At 37.4% G+C, this 20,729-nt stretch overlaps 1 protein-coding gene across 2 annotated transcripts in view; it reads right to left on the bottom strand.

The window, feature by feature from the left end:
• Positions 1–20,729, bottom strand: part of PARG (poly(ADP-ribose) glycohydrolase) — a gene marked incomplete at both ends in the record, with an annotated part of 63,939 nt that overhangs the window by 37,483 nt on the left and 5,727 nt on the right. Inside the window, 5 exons of one of the 2 annotated variants that reach the window (XM_084264794.1) lie at positions 12,818–12,892; positions 13,934–14,017; positions 15,073–15,195; positions 16,236–16,422; positions 18,527–19,498. In XM_084264794.1, coding sequence (XP_084120920.1) covers positions 12,818–12,892; positions 13,934–14,017; positions 15,073–15,195; positions 16,236–16,422; positions 18,527–19,498 — 1,441 coding nt within the window. The remainder of the gene's footprint in view (positions 1–12,817; positions 12,893–13,933; positions 14,018–15,072; positions 15,196–16,235; positions 16,423–18,526; positions 19,499–20,729) is intronic. The other variant, XM_084264795.1, reaches the window with a different exon arrangement.

Genomic DNA, 20,729 nt, shown 5'->3' with positions numbered 1-20,729 from the left:
GAACAAACACCTGCAAACCCCCGGCTGCTTGGCTCTCATCCTCTTTTGACCACTACAGCAGCATGCCACCACAGCTGCAGCTTTGTAGACCAGCCACAGTCAACTGCATATTCTCAGCTATGCTCAGTGCAACACTTATCTATAAGACTGCCTTTTCAGACTTTGAAAGCAACAAAAAAAGAACACTCAGTCATGGAAAACAAAAGGATTCCAGGACATGGAGCACTGACACCACAGCTCCATCCGACAGACAACCCATGATACAAATGCCAACCTGGAAGAACCCAGCAACAGCACGGAGAATACCTGGTCACAGAACTGAATGAAGATTTATTTAGAAGCAAACTCTCTTCAGGAAGCAGAGACTTGTATGGTGTGAAATCCAGCACAGAGTCACATTACATATTCTACATATTTCTTGCTGATACAAGAGGGATGTGTCATTCTCTCATCACAAACACAGACACCACATTTCACCAGTTCCCATACTCATCTGATAATTTCCTGAGATCCTTCAGCTTAACAATGCTACAGAAAAATAACTTGGGGGCAGGGGGAAGGAGCAGTCTTTCTCCACATCAGTAAGTCACACACTATTAGATTTGTGCAGGGTGGGTGGTTGGTGAAACAGAACTAGTCGTGCCCCTCGGTAATGGGCTAGAGGCAGATACCAGCTCCAACTCTTTTCACTGAAAAAGCAGCAATATTCTAGACAGTATGAAGCTGTCACAACAAGCACCTCACTTAGAAGTAAATCTGCTACAGAAGTGTCAGTATTGATTCAGTAATGTGCTTTTAACTTTGTACAGTGTTTTTCAAGGCAACAGCTATGCAAACTTTAAGAGGAAGGATTGGGTTTCCATTTTTACAAAAATTAACTCTTGTTTTATAACCTGAAATTCTAAAATTGTGAACAATTTTGGATTTTAAATAAAAAAGAAAACATTAAGTATCGTAGCAATTTTGTTTTAAAGCAATTGATCAGTTTCTCTTTTCCTTACTATGCATACAGCTTCCTTCAGGATTTGAAATAAAAACAAAAGTATATTGTTGACCTTATTTATAGTCCTCCAATCATGCAAAAAATTATTTAAGAATAAAAGCAGGGGTTATACCCGGAGGGGAAAGCATATGGAATCACAGTCACAAAGCATGACTTATTGTTTGCCAAAGAAATCACTTGGTGATTCCATCAGCATCTGCACTGGAGTGACTGATTAAATGAACATGACTTAAGGCTCCAATTCATAAGATGCAGATGGCTCAGCGAGCCATGGCAGAGGTAAGAGCTCCTGGCCAAACCTGCAGTGCAATTTTGCAAAATGAACATTGATACAGCAGCAAAGAGGCCTGACTCAACACTGCCGTAAGTAATGGCCTCTTGTCACTATAAACCAGTCCTCCAAAACATAACGAACGAGTACGCCTGACAGTCCTAATAAGAAGGATTTGAAGTAGCATGGGGCGATAGTGATGGTAGAGAGTTCAAATTTAAATCTGACAGCTCATCAAACCAAACAAACTACACATACAGAACACAAATTTGGACAGCTCTATCTATCACATGGGAAGGTAGAGTTATCACACCAATAGACAACCAGCATGCTAAGACAGCAGTGGCTTAAAGCTTTCAATCTGTTTGGGTTTATATCCCCATGTTAACTTTTGGGGCAAGACAAGGACCCACCGAAACATATTCTTAAAGATGAAGAAAACCAGAGTGCTTCATTCAGACTCTGTGTCTTATTCCCTATTTTTAATGGATTTTGACCTTCTGACTTTCCCCTTTCCAGCTGCCATAATGCTTCATGCACTCTTAGAATGACTTTGTTTTGGTTTGTGTTTGAAAGTGTCTGTACCATCAATTACTACACTGAACCGTCTTTTCTGTAACAGCTTTCCTAATTATTTTCATGTAAGATATCACATAGTTAGAAGCAGTAATAGCCTCCTAAATTAGACAAACTGTGTAACTTTCATGTACTCTAGTCAGAGAAAGTTCATTATCCGCATTTCAGGAATATTTTTCTTTCCTTACTATTTTCACTCTGTCTCAAAAAAATCTCTGTACACTTTTACAGGGCATTAAGATCCACATGATGAATAGTTCCAAGCTGAGAAACTTGGTTGCAAATAGAGGTGCAGCAAACAAAGGCATATATAGCCCACCTAAGCATAACATCACTATTAAACCTCCTTCAAGTCTGCAACACAAAGAAAATAATAAAGACAGATATGTGACCAAAGGAATTCTATTCACATTCCCACACAGAGAAGTATTTGGTCAGTGCCACATGCAAGGAAGATTGAGGTGGCAGGCGCCACTGAGTCTTCTGAAAAATATTTGATCTACTTCTATAATTTCACAACTTTGTTGAGGATACAGGGAAAGCAAAAAACAAGGAAAAAAGGTAAAAAATATATTTGGGGACAAGGACAATAGAAACTTGTGTTCAAAGGTTTCATTTAAGACTGTTAACAGTCTTGTTCTACCCATAAGCATTTAAAATGGTGCTTTTTCTCCATTCAACGCATGGACTCTTCTGAAGATTCCTGTTTCACTGTTGTATGAGATGTTGGGTCCAATTGCATTCCCACACCTCAGATTGCTAACTTGTACTCCTATTTTTCCCCCTAATCCTGGAGTGTTTTTAAACATTACAGAATCTTAAAAGCAGGCACTCTGAATATGCTATTTAGAACAGCTGGGAAAAAAGCATAAAACCTCCCCAAGACTAAACAAGTTCTTATAGGGTGACTTTGAAAAGTAATATATTAGCTTAATATATCCTAAATAAACCAAAACAATCCTCACCAAGTCACAGTCTCTACAAATGCTTTTCTTCTGGACAGGGTGTAGATGATTTCTATGTAAACACCCTGTGCCACACCCATCGGTGTATCTGAGATAGAGACACTAGGCTGCAACCCACTAACTGGTATGCCCACGTCAAACACACTCTTTGCCATAACGTCAAATATTATACATATAAACAAGATTGAAACATAGAAGCAAAGTCTGTGTGTGTGTGTGTGTGTTTTAGTTTCCATTTTATTAAGTTAATGAACTTCCAAAACGGCAGGAAAGGATACTCTTCGCTCGCCTTCTTTAGTTCCCTTACAAAACTAATTTGGTAGGAAACACTTTAGCTGTCAAATCCATCCCATTTCTTGAGCACTTGTCTGATTAGAAACCAGAGGAAGGACAAAGTAATCTTTGGAGGGAAGAGGAGAAAAAAAACATAACACTGGATTATGCGAAGAAAAATCTTATTTGAGAAGAATGCTTCTGACATTTATCAAAACCACAAACTGACACTTCAAAAGGAACAAAGAAGACAGCTTACAAGGCAGAGGTTAATTCATTTTTGTTTAATTTTTCCCCCCGAAGGCTCATTCACGTCTTCTGCCAATCCAGCCCCGGAATGATCTCTCAGGTGTATCATCCCTAACAACAGCAGTTTTGTTTTCAAAGCTTTTCAATATTCTACATAAAATTCAAGATTAAAACGTGTATTTATTTTTCCACCTCCTCTTAATGATTTTAAAAGCCCAATTCATATTTTCAAGGTATGGGAAATCCAACCACAATCATTTTCATTACCAGTGAATGAAATGCCAGTCCTGATTCCCTACAGGCCACCACCAGACTCTACCTGTCACTCTTAGAAAGTGATTCTATCACGAGTAGAAGCACCACAGCCATTTCCAAAGCAGTGGTGGAGTCTGGAGTCCTGGGAAGAAAAGTCAAATCCTGCTTTCTAAATACTTTGAGTTACTTTTGGTAAGTACAACGTAGTGGAAAGGACAATGACATTTCTACAGCAGGGCTGCAACATGAAGGAGGGGGAAAAAAAGCTATCTTTCATCTGACTGATATAAGCTAAAGATGAAACAATCCATTTCCAGGTTCATTCAAATATTTCACCTCTCCAAACACAGTACTTGGTGACAAAATGTTTAATGCTGCTATTTTAAAAATACCTGCTAAGAACCATGGCCTGAAAACATTCAGAAGCAAACGCATATTTAGCTACAAATTTTTTCAACCATTTTTGAAGCTGATAACCTTGGCATTAAAAGCTTCCCCAGACAACAGAGCAGTTGTACCTACAAAAGCTGCATTTTCTTTAACATTACAAAAAAAAACCAAACCACCCCATAAAGATCAAGCACAGAGAGAAGAGGAAAAAAGAAGGATCAACCAAAAATAACATAGCATTGTAGATTTCAACAGATCTAAAGACTATTTTTCCTTGATAATCAATACTGTAGACTCAAAATAACCAGTACCTTGAGAAAAATATCCCTTAATGAACATTCTATTGGCCAAATAAGACCCTCACATTATCTCCAGGGTACACTCTGCCACCTTTGCAAACCTGTTCTTAAAGAATAGTTAATGTTGCAACTAATAAACTCCATGAGGAAGCAAGATGAACAAAATCAGATTTCCAGATTAAAAAGTGGAAAGAAAAATTTGAAACCTGGTTACAATACACTTAATTTATGCCCTCATAACAATCCTAACAATGGCAGTGACTTCACAGCTTCCCTACTTCCACACACACTTTTTCAGAATGTGCCTCTTGAAAGCTTTGACTATCACCATTTTTTAATTCTAACTGCTCCAGACATTAAACAAAGAAATTAAAAATTCTAAAGGCACAAAGCAGCTGGGAAAAGCCACCACAATCAAGGAAAATTTCTCTTAGTCATTTGGGATAAGTAGGACTGCATGGAGAAATTATGATTTAAACAAAATCCAATGAAAGCAAAAAAATATGTCCAGCCCCTGCCCCCAAAACAAAACCAAAAAGCAGTATCAGAAGATAGCTTTTAAACCCAGAACATTTATATTCTCTAGATTTAAATAGCAGTATTCTCAATACAGTGAAAATCTATGGAAGAGATCCTCAGAATGTATCTCTACATTGTCTCAAAGCAGCAAGTATCTGCCATACCCTTAATTATATTATACAATACAATTAAAACTCTACACCTGGTATGTGTAGCTATTCCTTCTTGGGAATTCAGAGTCAATAGTCTGATGCAATACTCACTGTGATGGTGCTTACAAAACCCACTTCAAAACACTTAACTGTTTTGCTGAGAAAGCACAGAAAACTAACAATAAGCCCGCAATTCAGTACTCAATGCTATTTCTCCTCTACAATGCTTAGCTTCTAATGTTCTGAATGTGTACATGATGCATATTCCCCCACCAAAAAAAACCCTCACATTTTTGTTCAATATGGGGACAAATTCCTTTCAGTGGCTGTGAAAAGAAAACCCTTCACAGCACATTCAAAAAAACCTTTTCGGTTTAGATTTTAAAAAGGTAATCTGATGTAACAAAAATTGTTTGAAAACATCTGGACTAAAATGAAATCCAGCAAGGAGCAATGGATAGGCTATTTTCAGCCTTGGGACATTTTGTTTCTTGCTTAAAAGCCTACATTTGTAGTGCTGACATCTCTGTACAATGCTTGCTTCTGTTAGTACTGTCCAGACAATTATAAAAATGATTTATCAAAAACCCAGTCACCAGAACAATTTGGTACTTTAAAATTCCTTCTATTCCAGTATCACTGATTACAGCAATCATTTTTTCGAGCAGGTCATTCAAACAACAAAACATATAGGAAAGACTGACAGGGTTCCTAAAACCTGCTAGGAGACAAGAATGGGGAAAGCCTTATTAGAACATAAAAGTCTCCCAAGATATGCATGTACTTACTAGTAGTGGGTGTTCTTAAACAGTCCAGTCTTTTTCAAATGAGTGAAAATCCACAGTTCAACCATAATCCAACTGGACTGTTCTACAGTTGCATCATCTTCAGATGATGTGTTTATAGTCTTTTTCTCAGGTGAAAAGCAGATGTATAATTTCCAAAGCTATCCAGGTAATTTCCAAAATTTCGTAAGATTTTAAATTTTAAGATTATTAAGGTTAAGACCACACACACCTAAAAGTCTGTGTGGTTCACTGGCTGTTTGAAGTCTTTTACTAACAAGGCAATTTCATTCAGATCAGCTCAGTTACGTCAAAACACAACCAATTCTTAGAGAAGAAGCAGACAAACTGGCAATATTTGCACATCTGACTTTGCTGCTCAGTTCTAACATTTAATATGCTCTGCCTTAACTCACACAGTTGCACCTGACACTTTCTGAAATCACCAAATTCATGCCAAATGTTGTGGTACGCCATGTAGCAACATACATTCAAATGAGAATCTATAGTTTGGCCAAAAAAATAAAATAGCAGATTGAACATACCCTTTAGATATTATCCCAGGGTTTTACTAGGCTTATGCCACAATCCAGCAATTCAGTAACATACAATTGTTAGATGTTTTTTCTGGGAAATATAAGAGTTTCTTCTGTTTATTTTAATATTCCCAAGTGCAAAGCACTGACTAACAGAAACAAGAGTCAGTGTCATATGGTCTATCAATCCCCGCTTCAAAAATATTCTCGTATGTTCTGGAATCCGCACAAAGCACCTACAGTAGAAAAAAATGCTGCCTTTGAAAGTGTCTACACATATCCATGTGAATACTGCTAGGCCAAAATTCAAATAGTAAAGATTTATGCAAATCAATAATATTTTCAGTGCAATTAACTCAAATTTTTCAATAAAATGAAACCAAAACTTTTCAAAGAGCAAAACACCCATAATATGGATGCGTGATATGCATGGAAAATAGAACAGGTTGGAAAGTTGTATTCATAAATTAATTTATGCATTTATTCTACATATTCTATAAATTTATGTATTTGTAAGCAACATTTAAAGAAAATTTGAAAGAAGTATTTAGTGAGGTTCTAGAAATTTACAGTAGCCCTTCTTGCATGCAAAAGCAGATAATAACAAAGCCCTACATACTGACTGTTCCTTCTAAAAGGATTTAGCATCCAGAAGTACAAGTCATGCAAATTCTAATGGCAAGAAGCAGGGAGAAGTGGGATTCCTTGTCTAATCCCATTTCAAAACTAATTAGAGCTGTAATTTTATGACAAACACTTTTAATAGCCCATACTCTATATCATACAAAAGCATAACTAAAGGGTGAAGAAAAATATTATTCCTTTAGCTTGACAACTGATCTTGTTTTCTTGCTACATAGTTTTATTTTTAATCAGATAGTAGTATAAGCTGAGATTTGTGCCAAAAAAAACCCCTGCTAACAGCCAGTTTTGAGGCTAAAGCCAGTGTACTTATGCTTGACTGGAAAAAGCAAAAAAAGGAGCACAGATAAAGTGGTGTGCTATAGTCTTCTTTTTCCTTCATGATGAAGGTTCTCCTCTACAATTAAGTATAGACAAGAGCAGAAACCGGCCTTTTTGAAGAGCACTGTCATGTTTCTTTCAACCTCACAAAAAAATCCAAATATAGAAGTTATACAACTTCTTTCATAATGGAAAACGACTTTCTAATTGCTGTATTTGTATGAGAATCAAATATTAACCGATTCAGCAAATATGCAGATCCTGGTCATTAAACAGATTGACTAGGTTCAACCAGCTTTCCCAAGACAAAACAGCAACAAGACAACCATAAACAGGCACTGCAGACACATACGTGCTTTTTCCTACACTAAAAGCCAAACCTAACAGTTGGAAACTAAGTATTACACAGTGGCAAATGAGAGTGTGCCTTTGTAAAGACACCAACAGCATATTCCCTTTAAGTCTTCCTACTTGCATCATGTAGGCACCAAGGGTTTAAAGCTCTGCAGAGTGCCTAGAAAAAGAAATTTTAAAAGGCTTAAGTGCCTTCAAGGGGTTCATTTAAAACAGCAATTACCTTTATTATTTTATCCACCTAAACAACACTGCTGTATAGATACCCATCCTTTTTTGTCATATTGGTACTATGCCACAACACTGCTTGCGTGACAATGCCACATTCACCTCTCAACTTCAACTCAAAGCTGGAAAAATGTAAAAAGGGGAAAAAGTTCAGGAAAGCCCCCAACAAAAGAGGCCTAGAAAAGTCTAAGAGCAAGAAAAGCAAGTGATCAGCAGCACACTTCCTCACAACATTATTTTGAAATTTCTTACTAGTGTCCATTACAGTATCCCTGCAGGTGTCGATGGGATTTTTCTACCGGCAATTTCCCCAAATCCCCTCAGTACCTGACAAAGTCATAGCATCCTCTACATTCCCTGACAGGGTGTTCCCCAGCCTTTTATTCAGCACTTAAGTAATTACTTTTGACTAGTTTTGAAACCCTTACCTGCTAGTAACACTCACTGGGTGACCCTTAACTGCTGCACTAGAAGAATGCAATTTCTTCCTCACCCTCTCTTATGTTCATCTGGGACACTACCTCTTTCCTTGCTTCTCTCAACCAAGATGAAAAGATGAAAGTCCCAGCTTATTCAGACAGTCCTCATATGGAAACTACTACGTACATTTACACCATTTCTGACTCTCATTGTATCATCTTCTTTTCACTGAGCTTCATTATCTCAGTGGGGAGTCCAGACAAACGTAAAAATAGTTACGGATACAGCATGAACAGCTGCAAGATGTACTGTGATACATATTTCAGATGACTCAGAGAAGGTCAGAGACAATCACTGTCTATGTCACACAAATTTACCTAAACTCCAATCTTTGGTCTATGCTTAAATGATCAAACTTATATTTGAATTATTTGCAGTTTCCAATACATTGGAACAACACCAGGTTACAGTTTGTCTTTTAATGACATGCCCAAGTACTAGATTTAATCCATTGCAGAACTCAAAAGCATACAGACATTTATTCATGAAGAAACTTTTAAAACGCAAATATTTTGGGAAGCCTAAATGCTAACAGTCCTCTATACGTAACAAGTCCCTTTCTCCCTGCTTTACTTATACAAAAAAGCAGCAACAGTAGCTACAAATCAGCTCCATATCTGATTCTCTCCTTTTACTGAAGCTTATCAAGAGAGCCTGTAACTTAGATAACTTGCAACTAAGAACTGAAAAGCATATGAGCATGTTCCTTTGTTTTCTGACACTAAAGCAATGTAAATACTATGATTCTTCCCCAGGTTTCAAAGGTGTTTAGAAGTCTGAAATTAAACCACATGGCAATAAAAGCACCCAATATTAATTCATTTCCTCCAAAGTTCTTTTTTGTCTCTTTGTCAGTCTTACATATTTTTCAGTGGATTTGTTACTGATTTAAATACTGTTGCTAAGTCTCAGAAGCTTTAATGGGACCAAATAACTCTGATACAGCTCTACTGTAAAGGACGAAACCAAGTTATGATGCTGCTCACTGACTGGTTCATCTTGGAAGAGTTCATATCTGACTGACAGCAGTGGTTCTATATCGTGAAAGTTTCTGAAGCTCCACAACATAAATCCCTCTGACTTCAGTTCTTCTATACTACACAACTAGCACCGGATTTAAAAGAAGGATCACCTTTAAAGGAAGTTATGAACTGCTTATACGATATCATGTCATCTTCTGATTTAAATACCCCTCTGTTCCTGAAGGAGAGGGACAGAATCAAACACTAAAAGGAAGAGATCATGAAACAACATTAACAAGAAACACGTTTAAGCTCTAAGAGACTCTAAAGCAACATAGTAAGACAAAGCATGCCTGGAACAGGCAGGCCCAATCTAAAGCAGCAGCCTGTGTGACAGTCTTAAATCCTAGAGCCCTACTTTTTTTCCCTTCCGTTGTTGCAGATTAGTCTAAGGCATAAGCCTTGGATGACCTCACTAGCCTTATTTCATGCATCTGGGAAAAAGCAAAAGAATTTGGTCTTCCCTGGAAGTAAACAAAAAGAAAAAATATTGAAGGAAAGAAAGAAGAAACCTACACAGTACACAGCACTGTTGATCAAAAGTATGTGACAAATTCCCAGCTATCATCACATAAATAAAGCTCATGTACACCACACTGTGGGTCCCATGACAACTCCATGCACAGTGCGTTCCTCACATTTCCCTTTCTGCTTGCTGTTTAATTTTTCCTGTCTGGCTTCCAGGTGAGTTATGGAGAAACAGATGCAAGGATGACTTCAAGCAACAAGAATTTTGCCAGTAAGAAGGAAAATGTTAGCACTAATCATTTTCATCCAGTAAGTAATAATATGAAAAAATCCTAAGCTTGTATGGCAATATTAATAAACAGATGGCAAGGCAAATCAATACAAGAGTGCAGAAATTCTGTCCAGGACAACAAAACTGTCAGATACTAAAACAAATAAGCCATCAAGAGCTTTATATACATTACCGATGGGTGTTATGAACTTTTAAAGAAACAAAAAACCTCCAGGCTTCCAAATTTACTTCACTGTACAAACAGGAATTTTACTTCCACACATTAGCAGGCATTCAAAAGAACATTTTGAAAATAGTGCGAGGGCTCCCTCTTCTGACAATATTTCAAACAAACTATAGAAAGTGTTTAATCCTAAAGGGAAATAACTTGAGCCCAAGAAACTGGTTATTTTTGTTATTATAAGAAAATTTGAATCTTAGAAGTAGGATCTAAAGATCATGCATATTTTGACTGTGTAACTTGGAAGGAAACTACCTAAAATAGGAAACCACACAGGACCAATACGAAAGCATTTAACAGATTAACAGATAAAGCAAGCTGTATGCAAAATCAGAAAATTTATGAAATGCCAGTTGTTATTTTACCAAGCACAGACCCACTGAAGTAATTTCTGAATTAAGCAGCCTCAAATCATAAAAACAGACACCATTAGATTTGTGGACCCAGCTCCCTTCTAAATCAGATCACAGAATTCTTGGTTAAGAACACACTAGAAGTCAATAGTGCCCAAGATATAAATAAGTATTTGAGAGCCACAGACTCTGTTTTAATCTTTTTCTTTTATTATGTGACTATTTTTCCACTGTTGAGCTACTGCCCCTCCCTTCGGACTGATCCAGCTTCCTTCCAACCAAGCCTCTTCACTTTTGCTGAGCAAATGGCACCTGAAAAAGCTCTCCTGTTCCCTTGAAACTGCAAGATAAACCAGAAGACACACAAGCCCTTAACTGTGTAACTCCTAAATATAAGTAGTCCAAAAGCCACACTTGACTACAGCCAGTATATTTTGGTCATTTGCACAGACCATTCTCAACTTTTTATTAAGCAGACTGCAAACAGTCTTTGAAAGCAGATGCCTTGTTAATTTACAAAACTTGAAGAGTTCACACATCCTGAGATGTATCCTCTCCATATGTTCTGTTGACTAAACCTAACACATTCAGTAAACAAAGCCAGAGGAACATTTTGCTCCTCTGGTGTACAAGGAGCCACTGTCTTACAACACTTCACTGGTCCTTATTTAATATACTGCTACGCACTTTTCACCTTGGTCTAAAATCCATGTTTTGAAACAGCTCTTCTCCCTTCATCTGGGAACCTCACAAATAAATCATCATTCCCAGGTGACAGAAATTGCCTTTTCACCCCCAGTGAAAGATTGATGTCTGATATGTCATTTATTTCCCTTTTGTTCCTCTCTTCTCTGGAGACAGCTGATATTACTTACTCCCCCTGGCTGATGATCTCAATCTAATCACCCATAGTTTCCAAACTCCCAGATGCACAATATGAACACCTCAACACAAGCTCAGCTGTGTTTCCAGCAATACAATGATAATCTGGTACATTCCTGAAACAGATTTTAAAATAAATAGTGCTTGCACTTCAAAACATTCTAACAATGTAAATATGAATCCTTTAATAAACAAAAGAGTGAACAGTTCAACAGGGCAAGTTAATTTCAGTTAGTACAAGAGTCAACAGGAACAAAGAGGCCACATGTCTACAGCCTCTGCCATCCAGCCACAACAGCCTGAAAAACAGACACCCCACAGATGAGAGGAAGGAGCTCTATACTGACGAGATGGGTAAACCCAGCAGGTCTCCGGCCTCACCAGTGCAATACTACTGGTACTTTTATAGGTACCTTCCATCAGTAGTAAGTGTGTTGCATGCAAAACAGAACTCATTTGGTACAACAGCAGTCCCTACACGCAATGGAAACAGGCTATAGACAGAACAGTTCCTCTGACCACATGAATTAAGCAGACATATTTTAAACATACGTAACTAACAAAATTAACTTCAAATTTAATTTCGTTTCCATTGAACCTTAATACAGCTTAGCAACAAGAGAGCAGGCACATGTGTTTCAGAATCACTTCCAAGTTGGTGGAAGAAAAATACAACAATTTCTACTGCATCTCATTTACTGTCCCATACTGCTTTAACTAGCAGTTTCTGATCCTCATTTAGGATGTAGATAAGTGCAGGTTGGACTGTCGCTAGTCACCTACTATTAATTTTTCTTTTCCATCCTCTTCCAGAAAGGTAACATGATGTCATAAAAACCACCCCAAAATTACAAAGGCTCCACAGTTTATATTCATTATGTTAACATACAGCAAAGTTTTACTGCCAGACCAGCGAAGAACACACTAACCAAACACCACTGTTAACTAACATTAAAGTTGTTTTTAAAAAGGGGTAAAAAAAGAAGTGCAATACTTTTTATAGCAAGAAATCATTACTCTGGAAACACTAATACAATTTCTTAATAAATCTGATTTTCATAAAATAGAAAGGCACCTGATTTACCTGCTTAAATTTAAGATTAATCCAGTTTATGAAGCTATAATTATAATTTCAACTGAAGTTACCAGACAAATCGTCCACATAGACGATGGCTGTAGGATCTTTACTTTTGAAAAGGGAAATAAAACCAAAACCATTGAGACATACAAAGTAGTCATTTATATTTTACTTTTCTTCCTATCTTAAATCAACTTGGTTTACCTTCTCACAGAAGTCAGTAAGGGCTGTGAAGTCCCATTTCTTAGAGTAAGCAATGTTGTACCTCAGTATAGCTTCCTAGAGAAAGAGCACAAAATAAAGCTTAGATATATTTGCTAACAGAAGAAAAAGGATTGTATGGTTTGCTTTTTGAAGGAACAGTACCATCTAGTGGCTAAAACCTGTCACAGAGCCCACCCAAATTCATAAAACTAATACAGTGCCACTCTATCACTTTGAATCCTGGATTTTAGGTTTGATATTGAATAAGCTTTAGGTTTTTCCTCCTAGCACAAAAGATGATGCTGTATGGATGTGCCTAAAACATATAACATAAATATTCCCCACCTCATGCTTACTCTCCTTAAGAATACCCAGAAAGGTGCTTCTCAGCAATATACCAGAAGTTTTACCAGCTTAGAACACAATCAGAATCATGACAAAATTAAACAGGCCCTTTTCAACAGCAGCCACCTTTAAAAAGTTCTCGAGGAAAAAAATAAAATAGTATTATCAAGGGAAGTTTCATTAGTGGCTGGGGGAGCACTATTTATTCATTTAAAATTTCTCTGCAGCTTTTCCATCCTCTTCCTTCCCTGCCTTTCAGTATAATCTAAATTATATTATTCTCCTCCATAAAAAACATAAAAACAATTCTGAGCTGCTCCAAATCATAATTCATTAAAAGCCGACAAGAACTGAAAGATTAACAACGGAGTATTAGCCTTCAAAATTTACAGATTTGTGTCAGCAACCTGAATTGTTTCAATTTTAGTCAAGTACACTGCTGTGAACAGTTGTGCATCTCCCTACCATCTGGTTATGGAAAAGCCTATGTGCTACATTTAGCACAAACTAGTAGACACTGCTAGACAAATGCAGTTTCTGTAGATTAATAAAAGGCAGTTAATTTCAGCAATACCCAATAAATTCAGTGGTAACACTTAAGACTCAATTAAGAACTTTAATTCTTTAGGGAATCCCTTGAACAGCATAGATTTTTTTAAAATATCTATAAGTGATTAAACAAATAGGAGTGAGCTAGAATCACTAACAGTACACAGAGAGCCTGAATGTAGCTATATGCATACACACTTGACTTCGAATTGACATGCTTACCTTCAAATCATGTGAGCAAGTAAATTTGTTAAGTAAGGCAGTTTGGATTAGTTCCCATCGGCTTCCAGCAGTTCTATCTCCATTCTTTGAAATAAACAAAACAAAAAAAAAAAAAAGAGTCAGATAAAATTATTCAAACCAGAAAGGCATACATACTTATAAATTGCCTTCCTCGACATTTTGTTTTACATAAAGTTTGCTTTATCTGTGAAGTCCTTCCTCACCCCACCTCAAGGATAAATAATGGTCAGTTGCTAAAACTGTAATATTAAGAACAGTAAGGACAGAGATGACAAACGCATATTGCTGTGGCTGACACTTGCACCAACTCAAATTTCAGACCTCCTGTGACATTTTCCTCAACAGAAAATCTCACAGCGCACTGCAAGGAATAATGACATTTCTTATGAGACCACAAGGGCAGAGACAACTCATCTTGCTCAACTGGCAAAGATGAATCTTACCAACACTTTATCACTAAAGCATCTATTTAAATTAATTTTCTACTCTATCTGTAAAACTGATAAATTAAAAGACTGAGTACTTTCTGGATGCTATAAAAACTCTGTTCCAAATTTACCACAGTCTGAAATACTTCAGTGGGTAAGTTTACGTCTCAACCAGTGGCAAGAAATGCCAGATCAACAAATCATGTGGGGCCAACTCTAATCTCTCTGCCACTATTTTAGCAGAACAGCAGTCAGACACACCCCTCCATCAGCAATGCCTGACAGAATATTGCAATAAAAACGTGGCTACAAGTTCATTCACGTATGCTGGTGTCCCAAATGGCTCCCTCCCAAAAGCCCCCAAGTACATAAATACATAAGTGCATAAACACATAAATATATATAAACTTATATTCCACGTAAGTATAGAAATATATACACCATCAAATCAATGGCTAGGTAAAATAATTACTGGGGGGAGACGGGAGATGGACACAGGACACGACACTTCTGCTCTGCCTGAAGCATCACGACCCAGAATCCAGCTTTTCAAAGCATGCATGTTCATCTATACTTAATTTTCCAATTTCATACACACAGTTTGCAAACTGAGCAAACACAGTAAACTGCAAAGGTATCTATATGTATACAAACTTCTTTGATTACACAACTGTAAATATTTTATGTTACCTCATCCTCCACAGGGTACAAATTTTGTTCTGAGCAGGGCATTTTAACATGTTTGTTATCCCACAAATCTTTGTAGTGAGTTGGAAAAGGTTTAGGCACCTCTCCTTCCCTCAGGAGATCCACCTGCAACACAGAAGGAGGGGATGAAAAAAGCTGACACTCTACTTTCAAGTTTTTAAATGGAATAAAAAGCAGAAACATAGTTACAAAAAAAAGTTCTAACCTACAGTCACCCTTTTTGGAAAGAGCAAAGCTACAAACTAACCATTCAGTTAGTAACAAATTCACCTGTCACTCTTACATTATACTTGGCGTACAGAACACCACCCTATCATTCAACCTCTTGAAACACACTGAAATAAATTCAGTATTTTCAAAACGTAGTTTCAAATAGTAACCACAGAGGTTAAAAAAATGTTTTCTCTCACATATGACACTGAAGAGAAACCACTATAGTTTCAGCAGTATTTCAAGTTTACCCCACAGAATTATTACAAAATAAATAATACAACATTTTAAAAGACTTAATTTGCTATATACACGGCCTTCTGGCAGCGTTAATTCTCTCAGAATTTGCACTTAAAACTTAATGTGCTTTTCTTGTGTTGATTTGCCCATGACCCTACACAGTTCTGGTCACATGCTTTATTTCAACAGTAACTTGACTGCATACTGCTTTAAAGAATTACAGGGAAATACATCAGGTTTGATCTAAAATACAGTAGTAAAATTCCTAGAAACTCCTCTTTGCCTTTTTCACATCTCAAATATGTTTAGCCTTTTGTGTACCTTGAACCCAAACCTGAATCACATTAAAATGAAAATATAACATAAAGGTGTTGAAGTGCATATTTTACTTGCAGATGTATTTAAATTCCCAGCTTACATCTCAGACAAGGAATTCTATGTAAAAGAAAAATACTTGTCCCTAACAAGCCTGAGGCACTAAAACCATAATTGCATTTTTTCCGGATCTTAATATCCTAATTCTGTGCACCAAAAAAGTCAATTTTCAGGGAAATCAGTTGCCCTATTCCGCTTGCAAGAAATGTCAAAGAGATTTCCACAACCTGTGTAATACTACAAGACTGACACTGACATTTCATATCATTGAACAGTTCAGTAAGAAATTGGATTTCAGGCAACACACTGAATTATCGTACTCTGACGGTGACTGTATGATTAGCTGAGGGTCGCAGATGAGGAAGACGGGCCGCACACATAGGCATTCTCCTCATCTCTTCAATCGGTGTCCCAAACCACTTCTTATTACTTGGAAGAGGTGGTGGCATATATTTAGCAATCTTTCTTCCTGGCCTTTGAGGTTTGAATTCACACTTTTCTTTCCTGCTGTTAAAATAAAGTATGTTAAAACATTTTATTTCCACTGAAAAACTTGGCAGACAAAGGTTACGTTTACAACAGAGTCAGGTTATTTGCTGACCTTTTTTGTGGAACAAGGCCAAATCTTTATTTGGGGAAAACCCCTGCCACCAACCACCCCCTCACCACACACAAATACACCGTGTCTGTGACTACAGCCCCTTTGCATGCCAGGAATACAATACTTGCAATGGAAGTAGAAATTTAAAAGCAATCCAAAAAGAACCTACAACATTTAAATATATGCAGGAGCAGATGAACTAATCTTCTTTAATGATCACTAGTATTTGCATAGATTGGATATATTTTGAGGAAGAAAAATCTGAACCTGCTGTATGTTTGATGTAACGTACCAGATGCTTCTCAAGCAAGAGAAAGTTCTCAGAGTAAAATGCAAAGCAAGTTAAAGGTCTGCACTTTGAGGTGCTGTTTAGAACTCTAAATTCCCCTTAGTGAACTTACTCCACCCTTGGATAAAGATGCTGTCCAACCTGTTCCCTGTGTCTATGCATAGACCAGTATTTTCAGGTGCAGACAATGTCTCAAACCTGGCTGATGACACACATCAGCATGACACCAGGTACAGGACCATTGTGCTCACCTCAGAGCCAAAGGCTAAATCTGGCATAGCATTACTGACCACTGAAACCTGTTTGAGAACTGCTTCTTTCTCCACAAGTTAAGACCTGAGACAGTCTCATCTGATGTAGACCCAGTATAACACAAACCAGGAGGAAAACTAAGATTTTCTAACTGCCCTTTTATGCCTCTGAGGCAACTACCACTATTTTGCCTGGCTTATGACCTTCATCTTGTTTAGGCCCCAAAAACAAAAATAAATCTCTCTCCAGAGTTATACTCTACCTTTGTAACTACTCCACAAAGCACTGCTCCTATTCCCATCCATCCACGCAGGAAAACTTTTACACCAGTTTCCCTTCTCAAACGTGGCCTTACTGTAACACACAGTGACCCGGCACTGACAGTCACACCCCTCAACCTCTGCTGCTCTGCTACAACAGCAATTCATCTGAACTACTGAAAAGAGTACTCCCAGAACCCATCATTTTAAAGTTTAAAAATAAACTTTCCCATACTTTTTTTGCAAAGTCTTCATCCATTTTTTCCTAAGAACTATCTTTATTGTTTCTAAATCCACTCTCAGCCTACTCATCTTTTAAGACTTCTCAAATGCAAGTTCCTGCTGCTAGGTAGACAGCCACCCACTGTCACCCTCTTAGTTTCCTTGAAAAGTACAGCTTGTGCTGCTCCTCACATAAAGGACCTCCCAGTAAAGATGTGAAAAACTACTCTATTGTCCTACTTCAAGGACTTGAGTCTAAAGAGATAAATGCTTACTACATCAACACACAGAGTTCTCTTGTTTCTGCTTAGTCCTCTGTTCACCCTCAGCTGCCACTGAAACATAAGCTCTTCAGAACAGATTTATCCTTCTGTCTTTACACAACACCTAATATGCTCAGGGCTTCTATTGCTATTGCTGTGGTGTGTACTCACCAGATCTTGTCTTCTAAATTATGAATAAAGCAAAAAACAACCCAGATACAGACTCAGACACATCTCTCTACAACTGCTTTCAAAAGTGAATTTTTCATGTCCATTCCATGTCTATTTGCTTCAACAAAACAGGTTCAGTATTTCTGAGAGATGAAGCTAAAATAACCCCACACAAAACAACCACTTCCTCAAGTATCCTGAATGAAATAATGCTAAAGCTACACTTTGTAAAACACTCCTGTGCCACTATTCATTTTCAAGTGCTAAAAATCCCATGGTCTTAAACCACTTGTTTCATAATCAACTTCTACAGTATCTTTAATTTCCAATTTTAACAGATCCCCAATAATTTAAAAATTGCACTGGACAAATATATCCTTTAAAAAACCACAAGTAGTCCCACTAAAAATAAGTTACATCAAGCTTACATGAAAGTTGTCTTGTAAAAAGTAGGTTAAGACACAAACTCGATACAATCCAGCCTCCAAAGTGCTATCACCAAAGAGGAAATTTTTGAGCATGAAACAAACAGAAGAAGCAGACAGTACACTACCTTTTCTCCTCAACTTTAGGTATCCTCATGAAGTGAGAGGTGATTTTGGAATCTCTCTTCACACTCTGTTTAGCACCTTTGCATTCTGATGATGGAGCAGGAGAGATCCCAGGTGACTTTGTATGCAGACCGTCCTCTTTAACAGAATTATCTATTTCCTCAAAGCTTTCACAGCCCTTGGCAGAAAAACATGACTTTCTTGATTCGGGTTCAGCATCCCCATATTGAATCCTAAATGATTTGTTTATGGATTTTGACATACTAATCTGCTCTCGTTCATCAAGCAATGGACTCGTTTCTTCATCAGCTTCTGACCCATGACAGCTATTCTTTGAGTTATCTACATCCATTGGTGACTCTGGTTCACTTTCTTTCTCAAAAGCAGGTGAATCCCCTGAACTGCTCTGACATTTGCTCAGTTTCCCAGGACCTCCAATATCAGATACGCAAGCATCACAACCAGCATCTGACAGTGGACTTTCTGGAACTACATCCCCTTCTTCTTGTTCACCCGTTAAACAGACAGAATTGCAGCTCTTCGGCTTGTGTGTGTTGCATGGAGCCACTTGTCCATCTGTCCCAGTGTCTTTTGAAGAAAGTTTTGTATTCCCCATTTTCAAAGGCTGGCTGGAGGATAATTTCCTCTGAGTCCAATTGTCACCACTTTCCTCACAGTCCCTCTGTGACAGCTTGCCAGTTTTGTGCATCTGATCGATGTTGGCGTTTTTAAAGAGGTCTCCAGACTGCATGCCCTTCACAGGCTCTGTGCCCAACACCGCGTCTTTGCCCTCAGCCTCCCAGTTACACACAGGCCCTGCCTGGTGCTTTGCACCAACTTCCACAGATATTTTTGAATAGTTTTGCTGACAAATATTCTCTAGCTTTGTCACATCGTGCTCACAAAAGTTCTCTTTTTTAATGGAAGTCATCTTGGGATCTTCTTCAGTATTGTTATTGATTTTGCTGTGTAAGCTGCGAAAAGAAGTAAGGGAATTTAACGTTTTATCTCCAAATACAGTTTTTGTGTGTGCATAAATATATTTAGAGGAATTAATATAAGCATACAATGGAAACTACAGAATTTCACCCATTAAACTCTGAGTGAGCACTACCAGGGCCAACAAGTTCTGCTGCAGTGGAGAATGTAGCTCATTTACACTGAAAGACTCCAAAGGATGCTGAATCAATTCCTTACCTTCGAAATCTACCCCAGTAGTTCTTTATCTTTATTTTCATCTAATTAGGATTAAGCTATTATTTAGTTATTATTTAGTTATTTTCTCCAGATGAAAAAGGTCCCCCTAAACTTTCATTTTACTCAGTTAAATACAGCGAGCCAGGAAATCAATGGGTTTGTAGCCATTCCCTCAAAGCCAAAATTAATCTTTTAGAAGAGGATACAGTAGTCCATAATCTCAAAAACATCCTATTACTTCCTTACTTTCATAAACAGCCCATGACTCTTCAAAAATATCACAATACAAAAGCATAAAACATGATCAGACCTGATAATAAAAATTTAAAGACCCATTAGATCAATTATTATTTTTAAAGATAAATATAACATAATTTGTCCTGTGCAGTCTTATTTTTTCCCCCCATTCTTTGTATATCCCAATGGTTACACAGGGAAATTAAGAGAGTTTTGTATGAGCAGATGAAGCTTCAAGACATTAGAAAGTCATTTCACACTTATGTACCAATTGTAATTAGTGCATTGATAAAGAAAACACTTAAAACACCATATAAATATTAAAAAGCCTTGACTAATCTTGCTGAATATATCACTTTGAAAAATAACCTTCTCCTGAATGTATTGTTACACCATCATATATAACCAATGCAAACAAAGCACACTGAAGTATGTATGCCTGTCCGGTCATGGCACAGTTTTCCATCTACACTAAAGAGGAAAATACGCAACTATCACACAATCCTAAAATCAGCAAATAACATCTTAACAGATTCCTGAACGCATTAATTCTCTCCAAAAAGAGCATTCTGGATAAACAGCTAGCATTCACACATTTACCACTTTGAAACAAAAAGATTTTTAAAAGGCAGGGGGGAGGCTTGGAGCAACAGAAGGTTTCATGTTATGATAATTTAATTCCCCATCTATTCACTAAAAATTCTTCTCAAGAAAAGTGGAAGTTGCTACTGCTGCCGTCTCAAAAAATAACTAAAGGTATCAACAACATCT

Source organism: Gallinula chloropus, assembly GCF_964237585.1.
Source record: "Gallinula chloropus genome assembly, chromosome: 5".
Lineage (NCBI taxonomy): Eukaryota > Metazoa > Chordata > Aves > Gruiformes > Rallidae > Gallinula > Gallinula chloropus.
The sequence above is the reverse complement of the archived record's forward strand: the minus strand, read 5'-3'. Positions and strand labels throughout refer to the sequence as shown.